Source organism: Asparagus officinalis, chromosome 7, assembly GCF_001876935.1.
Source record: "Asparagus officinalis chromosome 7, Aspof.V1, whole genome shotgun sequence".
In the NCBI taxonomy this organism is placed as follows: Eukaryota; Viridiplantae; Streptophyta; class Magnoliopsida; order Asparagales; family Asparagaceae; genus Asparagus; species Asparagus officinalis.
The window spans coordinates 46,622,974-46,634,166 of record NC_033800.1 but is presented as its reverse complement, the minus strand read 5'-3'; the positions used below and the strand labels follow the sequence as shown (position 1 = coordinate 46,634,166).

At 37.7% G+C, this 11,193-nt stretch overlaps 1 protein-coding gene across 1 annotated transcript in view; it reads right to left on the bottom strand.

Annotated features, from left to right (window-relative positions):
* The window catches only part of LOC109847085 (putative pectinesterase/pectinesterase inhibitor 22), a 2,772-nt gene continuing 2,184 nt past the window's right edge, over positions 10,606 to 11,193 (bottom strand). The window contains 1 exon segment of the mRNA XM_020416332.1: positions 10,606 to 11,193. This exon segment is cut by the window's right edge and continues 11 nt beyond it. Within this exon segment, the coding sequence (XP_020271921.1) occupies positions 10,606 to 11,193 (588 nt within the window).

The window sequence follows — 11,193 nt, the reverse complement described above, 5'->3', positions numbered from 1 at the left end:
CTCACATTGGCATGAGTGAGCTGCTTGTACTGTTGGTTTTCCTCTTGACAATAATTCTCGCAAATCAGGAACTTGGAAGGAAATTTTCCCCGGGTGTGGAGGCGGAGATGGAACCCCCTGCCCTTGGGTGGATGAGATTGGTTCTTGTCGAACGCGGATTTTGAATCCATATTGACTCTTCTGAACCTGGCGGACCTCTTGAAGATCGCGTTCTTAAAGAACAACGCTAGGGTCGCGTTCTTGAAGAATAACGCAAGGGTCGCATTGGGATTTGTAAACATTAGGCCGAGGCCTACGTTTAAATGATGAAACAGACCTCTGAGGGTCATGTTTTGGTTGAACGTGCCCCTGAGGGTCGCGTTTGGTTGGTGAAACAGACTTTTGAGAGTCATGTTCTGTTTGAACGCGCACGTAAGGGCCACGTTTATCTTTGGCAGCTTCCTTCTGAGGGCTGCGTTTTGAAGGATCGACGCGCCATTCAGGGTCGCGTTTCAGCTGTATCAGCCGAGGCTCGTAGTCGGGCTCATTGCCACGAAGCGAGCATTCTGTTTTGGGAACGCTATGCTCGGGTAAAGTTTTAAGAACGCGATCCTCACGTTGGGCCAACATTCGGCTTTCGCACAGGTGTGCTCGTCGTATGGATCTTCTCCGTCTGCGAGCGGCGTTCTTCTTGGCTTGCTTCAAAGCCTTAGCAGCAGCGTCGTTGATGTTTATGGAGCTCGTCTCCTCTATAGGTCGTTTATGTCCTAAAGCACGTCGTGCTGACGCGGATGTGGGATATTCAACTCGCTGTGCGAGTTCAGCAGAGGCCGAGCCCGCTCCTGAAGAAGAGGGGCTGTTCAACGAATTTTGGCCAAAGGAGAGGACTTTCTTTGGCGTTTCAGCAACAGATTTGACCTCCTTGGAGATCCTGCGGACATCACGCTTCGCCTTGGGGCTAAGCGATCCAGAGGAGAGGGCTTTCTCATATTTTGCTTGGTCAAACTCTACGACGAGAGTTTCAATAGTTTTTCCCATGAGGTGGACGTCGGACTGCGCCACCACTTCTTCGTCAGAAAAGCTAGTCCCCAGCGGAGTCACCATCTTTTGTTTGTTGGAAAATTTCGATGTAAAAGAAACAAAAGAAAAATTAATCTGTATTCTCTCAAAATTGATTATAATTTGGATTCCGATTACAAAAGAGAGGAAAATGAATTTAATTCTCCCCTTTGTTTAAAACTGGGTTCTTCAAGGTAGCGATGGAGTGCCTCCTTCGATTGTTCGCGTCGAATTTGCTCTCCGTTAATGATCCGACCGTCTTTTATCTCATGGGAACGATGAACTTCTATGGAAAGTTTGATGGGTAACTTTTTAACGAGTTTAAGAACTCTGAACGAGTTAGAACTTTGTGAATAGAGTTGTTAGAACCGAAGATTCGGTTAATGACCAAGCAGATATTCTGTTGTTGAAGAGTCCTTTCAGATTTGATCTTCTGAACTCGATTCAAAAATCCTATCTCCAAGGATTTCGTCTCTCCTGCCTCTCTGTGCGGTTGAGATCCTCAAGAACTTCCAAACCCGTGCGATTTTGATACTGAAAATCCAACCCTTTACTCCGTTGGGTTTGTTGAGTTTTTATAGGGGGATAAGAGGTTATAACTGCCCTCTAAATCCGCTCCTAAGTGGGCGTGATTTCCTCAGATCGTGGGAAAAATAGTTCTGAAACCGTTCGACTCATATTTGAACGAGTCAAACGCTCAATCTGGCGTTCAGAACCCTAACTTCGCGTCTTAGAATTGAGACGCGAGGTTGGGTGTTGACTGAACATCAATGAACGCGAGGGTCGCTCGTGTTTTGCTTGTTGCAGCTTGGAAACGCTGGGGTCGGGTGTTGGTTGAACCTCAAGAATGCGAGGGTCGTTCGCGTTTGACTTGTTGTAGCTTGGAAACGCGGGGGTCGCCAGTACTTCCAGAATTGTAACGCAGGGATGACTTTCGCGTTTTAAAAGGGGTTAGTTGATCTGTAACCTCTTCTACAGAGCGTTGCAAGGACCGTTGTTCAGTAATACTAGCTTTAGCTGTTGTGGAGTGTGAAAGTCGTCAGATTGTAACTTTCACTGTAGATTGTGAAGACTGCTGAATAGAGTTTTCATCAGCTGTCGGAAGTGTCGTTGAATTGTAACTCTTCTCGATCTATGTGAAAAGTTCTCCGTTTGCAGCTTTCGTTTGTTGGCATGAAAGCTATCTGATTGTAGCTTTCATTGTTGGAACTTGATGCGTTTGCAGCTTTCGTTTGTTGGCATGAAAGCTATCTGATTGTAGCTTTCATTGTTGGAACTTGATGGGATCAATTATCCATTGTGATATTTAGACGAATATTTGCCCACAGCTCTCTACCAAGCAACTCACCAACTAAGTCCAACCTTTTATTTCTGAAATCATCATACTGCTCATCAACATCTCTAATAGTTTCTAATATAATATTAGTCATGTTGTTGTCGCAGCCATCAAGATTAATCATCTCAAATATGAGGCCGTATTTGTAGCGATTGTAGAGTTGCGGATGCAGTGGTTAAAAAGTCGTCTGATTATAACATTCATTATCGGGGCTTGATGGGGATCAGCTATCCATTGTGATTTTTAGACAGCCTACAGATGGGGGGGAGTCTTCTCTTTTCTATTTTTTTATACTCACTCATGCATATTGATAGGGGAAGCTTTCGCTCTCTTCATTCTTTTATCTTCCCCTTTTTGATGTTGTCAAAGGAGGAAAAATTTTGTGAGTATATTCTTTCTTGTTTATATGCATGATATATTATACCTTATATATTCATTTCTTTTCATGCATATATATCTCTTTGTGTAAATTATTTGTCATTATCAAAAAGGGAGAGATTGTTGGCATTCTTGTTTTGATGATGTTTAACAAACAATTTACAACTAATGTTGTTTGTCTAGTGTTTATTTATTTATTGTAGACAAACAACATGTTAGAGATTGGATGGATTGTGCCATAACAATCATATCAAATGGAGGTTTGTGGAAATTGTGGAGTAAAGCCTACGCAATTCAAGTTAAAGATTCAAGTTCAAGCTTCATCCGCTAGTATACCAAGATAGAACTTCATTGAAGATCACAAGCCTGGGTAAATTTAGTTTTAGGTTTATATTATGTGTGTTAGTACTTTAAGCTCAATCATATACACACATACATTTATATTATGTGTGTTAGTACTTTAAGCTCAATCATATACACACATACATATTTTGGTTTTGTATATATATAGTTATATATATATCATATACACACATACATATTTTGGTTTTGTATATATATAGTTATATATATACATATATGTTTTGGTTTAATAGGTTTCAAGTTTTACTATGAAACAATTGAATACAATTGGAAAACATACTTTTGTTTCATACTTATATGCATTTATATGATTTCATCAATATCAATTTTATTTAGTTCAATAAAATCATGTTTTAGTGCATTATATGTGTATTTGTAAAAATACTATATTCATTATTTATAGACTTCATAACAATAGTTTACATCTTTCTTCAAGTCTATAAAATTATTTTGTATTATTTCAAAACATGGTTAAACTAAAATGTCAAAACTCATATATTCACATTTTTATGTTTTGGACTATTTTGCAAAATAATGATATTTTTTATTTAGGAGGTCCTTTTTAAAAACCAGTCTTTGTAGCATGTTTATTATCATGTCTACAATCATTCCCCAAAGTTTTATATTTTTTAGAATTTATTTAATATTTTTAAACATGGTTTTAAAATCAGAAAATCAACTTTCAAACATGTTTTCTCATATTGCAGTTTACGGTCGACCGCCACGATTGGTTGCGCCTTTGTTTTTAACCTGCAGAGCTAATAGTAACTTTCGCGGTCGACCATCATGGTCTACCGTCTGCTCGAAAATTCTCACGGTTGACCGTCAAAGTTTCTGGAATTTTCTGAGCCTCGAAAGTGGCTTGCGGTCGATCGTAAGATTTTCACGGTCGACCGCCGTTCACTCCAACGGTCATTTTGTAGAGAATCTGATTTTCGATTCTGTTGGTTTTTTTATCATTTCTGTTGGGCTTTTGGCTGAGGTTTTGGGAGGCTATAAATACCCCATTGATTTTAGTTCTCATAAGAAACCCAAGAGAATGTTTTAAAAGAGTTTAACAAGGGTTTAAACTTGTTTAATGTTTGTTTAAAAGAGTGTTTAAGAAGCTTTTAAGCAATTGAGAGTTTTGGGTTTGTGAAATCAATTTCACAAGAGCTTGAGGAGATCCTATTGGTGCTTGAGCTTCCAACCATCTTCCCCCAATCTCTTGATCCATTGAGAAGTTTTCTAAACTCTATTTCTAGCTTTATATCTATTTGTTTGTTTATCATTTTATTAAAGCTAGTTTTATATTGAGTTTAGATTTGATTTACCTCATTGTTACACACACCCACTTGAGCTTTTAGTATTTACACACATAGTATATTGGGGTTGTGAGAGATTGTAACAATTAAGTTATGCTTAATTGAGTTCTCATTCATGTTAGAGAATATTTTATTATAGTTACAATGTGAGTGTTGTAAAGTTTTCGGTGAGCTAGAAAACCGAGTGTGATGTGTAGACGTTGATCAGTGAGCATTGAAAACTGACATTGTGAGAGTGTGAGTTGTGAAGTTTTTGATGAACTAAAAAACTGAGTGTGAGGTGTGGACGTTGATCGGTGAGCGTTGAAAATTGACATTGTGAGGTGTAAACGTTATTCTGGTGAGCGTAGAAAACCCGGTTGTGATAGTAGATTTTCTACCCGGGAGTGGGGAGCGGAGACGTAGGACGGAAGGTCCGAACTCCGTAATCATATCGTGTGTTTGAGTTTGCTTTGGCGCACTTCTCTTATGTTTATATTTCTTGTCGACATTGTCCATTGCTCTTTATTTATATCATCAACTATCTTGTTTATGTTTATTTCACACTTGTGTTAATTTGTATATCCTTGCATATATCTTATAGTATATCTTATTGCTAGGATATATCTCATTATTCATATTGCTTGTCCTAACTCATATATCTTGTTGTATTTCATACTTACTAGGATAACTTGTTATTAGTTTTAATTAGCATAAAATCAGATTAGATTAGCAGAAGACCCTAATCACACCCCCTCTAGGGTCTAACAAAAGAAAGATTCTTAAAAGTTTTGAAGGACTTAAAACTTCCTAATAATTTTTCTCCAAACTTCTCAGGACAAGTTCAGATTCGAGAAAGCAAGATCATTGGATTGAAGAGTCATGACTATCATGTTTTGATGCAACAACTCCTTCCATTAGCCATGAGAACATCACTTAGAAATGATGTAGGTCTTGTTTTAAATGACTACTATAGCTTCTTCAGAAAATTATGCTCTAAGGTCATTGATGTACATTTGATAGAAAAGCTTGAGCAAAGTATTCCTATTATTCTATGCAAGCTTGAAAGGATTTTCCCTCCAGCATTCTTTGATGTCATGGTACATTTGACTGTCCATTTAGCGAAAGAGGCTAAACTCACAGGACTGGTTTAATATCGTTGGATGTACCCTATTGAGAGGTATGGTGAAATAAATTATATTCACTTTATTTTATATTTATTCTAGAAGTATACTTTATAATTTCTATGTAGGTATTTGCTTACACTAAAGAACTATGTACGAAATAGAAGCTGCCCAGAAGGTTCAATTGCTGAGGGGTACTTGATGGAGAAGGCCACAATATTTTGTGCACGTTACCTTGATGATGTGGAGTCAAAACTTAATCGATCAGTGTGAATTCAAGAAGGTCCCCTTGGAAAGCAAAATTAAAGAAAAAGTATTACAATGAATGGAAAGATGTGTCTCCTCAGCAACATGGTCAGATTAACTTTGAGAGGATCACTCGTAGGGAGTGGGAAGACTTTGTGAACTATATAGACAATCCCAACAAAGAGGTAAGTTTTAAATTTAGAAATGTATATCAATTAGTTTATTTTTTATTCAGGTTTCTTGTTGTAAATCTTAGAAATGTATATCAATTAGTTTATTTTTTATTCAGGTTTCTTGTTGTAAATCAAAAAAGGTTCAATTTAAATTTGCTCATAATATATTATAACGAATACATGTAGAGAAAACAATTTGTTTTGTTATTTTCTGTCATTTCTTATTGCAGGATGAAGCTGCTAGAAATTTACAAAATGTTTCAAAAAAGACTTCGGCATTGTTTGGGACAAAAGTCTATGGCTCGAACTAAACGTAAATTGGTAATTGGCAACAATAAGAATTAAATATTTTGTTAAGATGCACATATCTAGTTATTAATATTTAATTAGCTCATTCATGTTTCTTTTTCCTACTTTACAGAAGGAGTTAGATCCAGAAAATTATGATGAGTTTGATATATTTATTAAGTGCCATAAGAAAAAGATGGGTCTTGGAGACTATCCGCATAAGAAAACTCAAGACGTTTGTGTAAGTTTTGTTTGTGATTTTATTTTATCTTCATCATATACAATATATGTTGTATGTTATGAATTTAATCAAGTACAGCAGAAGGTTATTAAAAAGGATTGAGGAGCTCAGAGTTCAACTTCAAGTTGTAGATCCATTAATAAAAGCCCATCAATTGAAACTATCAACTATTCTTGATGAGGTAGCAAGAAAGCACCATGGGGGATATGAAAGAGGATATGATATTGGATACAAAGGAAGGACAATGATTCACCAGTTTTCTACATCCTATAACGTCAAGAGTAGTATAAACAACTCTCAACTTCAAGAAGAGCTAGATGTTGCTAGCCAAAAAATCTAAGAGTTATATGCTGCTAATAAGAAAATTCAAGAGTTACACGAGGAGATACAGAAAAGAGCTGAGGAAGCGGAAAGAGAAAAGGCACGGGAAAAAGAAGAAAGAGATTATTAAATGCAAGAAATGCAAAGGATAGTGTCTAGCTTTCAAGCCATGGCTGGATTAAACAGACAACCACAATAATTGGATGCAGGTACATCATATTCTCTATTTTTATATCCAACTTGCTATTATATGTTTAAAATAGGAAAATTTTACAAGTTCGAATATATTTTCTAGAAAGCTTGTTGTTCACATAATTTTCATAATAAAACACCTTTTGGATTGAACTGGAGTCTATGTATGAAATTTAAGCTTGTTGTTCGCACCTTGTAGCCAAACCACTCCTAATCTAGCAACCATTACAACAGGGAAGACATTTCTAGTGTAGGGATTAATGTATTACTTCTCTTTTCAGTAAGTACGGCAAATTCAGTAAGTACTTACAACCATAAGTCATAGTACAAGTATGTAGTTTAAGTGTTAATATTACACTCTGTGCAAGGTGGGAACCTACAGTATTCTAGTAGCATGATTACATAGATGTACTGATATACATATTAGAATTGATTGAGCAATTTCTACTTCAGATCCATACATCACCAATATTGAATATCTATTTGTCAAGAATAAAAATATATTCCGGTACAGAAAAAACAATAGCTAATAAATTATTTCTTCCAAAGGATGTAATAATGCCTAAAAATATATTCCGGTACAGAAAAAACAATAGCTAATAAATTATTTCTTCCAAAGGATGTAATAATGCCTGGATGCTAAAGGTTAGTTCATCATACAATGAAGGATATGTATCGCAACAAATCCTTTCGACCTACAACTAGAAAGTTTGCCAAATAGAGAGGTGTTAGTGAACACAAGTCGTATTTATTTTTCTTTGGCTCCTCCCCCTCATAAAAGATGTACTTTAGAGGCCCAGTGTATAAGATGGGTAGCATGAAATATATCAATTCCAGAGTAAGTGGCAATCATTCTAAACAACCTTCTTCGGTTCATGAAACTCTAATTATAGTACCCCTCACAAGATTTATTAATGTTGCACTCTAAGAAGTTTTTAGACCCGGTGCTGAAATCATGATAAAGGAATAAGTAGCAAACAATATCAATGGAACACTATTGTGCAATCTACTAACATTGACATGGATATATTAGTCTCAGTCAACTCCATGAATGTAGTTATTATATCAAACACACATTGTTGGAAATATGACTTAGAACCACGATATTTTAATAAATAAATTATTGCATATAAATATAAAGTGAACAAATGAAATTCTTCAAGTTTATACCAATCAAGGATCATTATCCTACCGAACGTATGTGGAATTAGATCTCACCGGCCGTATTCAAATCAAATTTAAGTCCACTGCAAGTTTATGCTGCAAGGATCTGATCAAAAGATTTAAAAGGTTTTTGTTCTCAGTGTTAAGATCTTAAATTTTGGGATCAGTTTGTACGTCTCCATGTGAAATAACTCAAAATTCAACACCCATGAAAGCCACTATAATGAACTTAAAGAGAGCAAACGTACACTGATATCATTTTGAAAGAAAATTAAATGACTATTGCCTTTGCAATGGTAGAAAGCATCCTCACATAGTAAATACCTGCATGATATGGATGGAGGTTGCAAGGCGATGAATGGTTGAGGGGACTCAAATTTGCTGCAATGGAGTGGTGGGAAAAGTCATCAGATTAAACATTATGAATGAACGAATTGTGAAATTGATAAGCTATGGCCTCATTGAACTTTATCGTTTGAATACTACTTAGTCCTTGTTTATTTCTTTACTATCGTATGTCATTTGGATAATTTTTGTTTGTTAGATTTGTTATTAAGTCTTAGAAGTTTTACTGTGTAGAGTTTGGAACCTTATAAATTAATGGTCCAAATTAAAAAATTTGTGATTGTTCATCAATATTTGGATTTGCTCACACAGGTTGTATAAAACAGTTCTTAGTTTCTTTTTTTTTAATTGATCAAAGTTATATTTTTTACAGTGGTAATGATTTGTTCATTTGAATGATTGTCACGTTTGAAGTGGATGAAATAGCTGATGCAAAATAGGTGAATATCAATGCTATGTCTAATTAATAGAATAAGCTATAATATTTTTTGCTATTATATATTATTGATTTTTTAAAAAAATCTTATAGGAACGGTTGATTTCCGTTGTTAATACAGTTTAGCAATGGTTGGAATTTAATGATGTGATTATTCTATTTTTTTTATAAAATAAAATTTTAAACCTTATAGCAACGATTGCTTTCCGTTAGTAATACATTTTAGTAATGGCTGAGTTTTGCTGACATGGATTTTTAAAATTTTTATAAAAAAACTCTAATAGAAACGGTTGCAAACTATTACAACGGTTGTTGATCGTTGCTATAAGCTAATTGCAACGGCATTAGTAGCTACGGACCATTTGCAACGGTTTCAACCATTGCTAATGTATTAGAAACGGTTGAAACCGTTACAAATAGGCTCATTTGAAACGATTCTAACCATTGCTAATAAGGCCTTTTGTAGTAGTGGCAAACTATTTTAATAGAGAAAAATCGGGGAACAAATGTTAATCAGAGAGCCCCGTGCAAGTGCGAAACTCATCAAAAGTTGATGAGTTGGAAGTAGTCCATCCACCTGCGTTGTCGTTTCAGCTACCGGTCATTACCGTCGGATCGATCCCCACTCCAACCGTCATCACATGCTTCTTATTCTTCGAAATAGTAACATACTATTTGATAAACACCATCACGCGAATCACAAAGTACACTTTTCTGCCATCGGTATTATTTGGAGCTCGTTGATAACTGTAACAGCTTTCGCCATTTCGGATAAGTCTTCGCCTTTTTCTTTACCCAAGCTCTAGTGAAGAGCGAAAGTGGTACACCGCAGAGTTTAGTACCATTGCTGAGAGGGACATATATAGATGCCATTTTTGACACTCCAAGCAAAAAAAGCTGCAGCCCCTCGACACCATCGAGACAAAGTCTGTTGGTTCGTCAGAAGAGCCGAGATCAGAGCGAGTGTGCAGCTGGTCGGTCTGAGGATCTGAGAGATTGCTAGTCGAGTTGGTAAGGTCCCTGAGGCTGGGACGAAGTCGACGTTTAGCCCCGAGAGGAGCTGGCCGGCAGTCCTCGATGTCCTGGATCGCGGTTTGTGAGAGAGAGGAGTGACGAGAAAGGTATTGGCCGATGATGGATGGAGAGGAATTTGTTGGCATTGGTGGTGAAGGATTTGGCGAGGGAGAAGCGGGTGTAGGTGTAGAGGCTTTGGGAGCCTAAAGTTGGGATCGAGGACGGAGTGACTGGAGGAGGGACGCCGGAGAGAAAGGGAATTATGATAAGGAAGGACAAGAGGAGGGTGAAGATGGTAAGTGTTGCGACGGAAGTAGTAGGCCGTTGTTGTGCGCTACGGTTCCACTTACGCACCGAGTTTCCATCCTTCCTCATCTACAAATAGCTCCTCGACTCTTCACACCTCAACTTAGATTCAATGGAGTTGTGAAATGAGCCTGAACTAGTTTCTAACCTCAACAGAATAATCTTTACATAGGTTGAAACATTCTCTTTTCCTTTTCGTACATGACTAAAAAAGTACTTGCGACAATTCTTATTTCTTTTAGAGAAGGGATGGCGCCTCAAAATCGAAAGCCCCAGCCACCTCTCTTACACATTGCTAAGTCAACTAATCAGCAGTAATCAAACGACGACAAGCCCTCTATACTTTCCTCTCACTTTTCAAATTTGAGAATTGATGACTGACACTACCGTAAGCAAGTCTGCAGTAAAAAGGGCACGCGGTCGGCCGGTCAGCCACGACGTCTGCGCGTCGATGAAACTGCAGACTGGTGAAGATCCTATCGCGAACCGCTGGATTTCTGAATAGCATTGATACCCGGGCCACTGGACTCTACCTCTCAGCCCAGCTCCCGGCCCATAGTTCCTGTACTCGCCATAAAACAGAGTATTCAGCCCGAAATTACCATACCACTCGAGCCACCCTTTGGGCTGAACCTGATCACTTAAATACGTCTCCATAAACACCGTCCTCGAATAGGCCTTCCACGGCCGGCCCAAGTATGCAGGACGGGTAGCGAGCACCGAGCAGTTGTGGATGGAAAAGCCCGTGTTTTGGTTCGGGTTTTTTCGGCCTTGGGCCGTGATCGTGATTTTTTGATTCGGTAGGGGCTGTCTTGTATAGATTTCGCAGTTTTGGAAGACGGCTTGGCCGTTTCCGCAGATGAAGTCGATGGTGCCGTAGATGTGGCAGTCGCGGTAGAACTGTCGGAGGGAGTGGGCGTAGAGGGTGTCTTGGTAGCCTTCGAT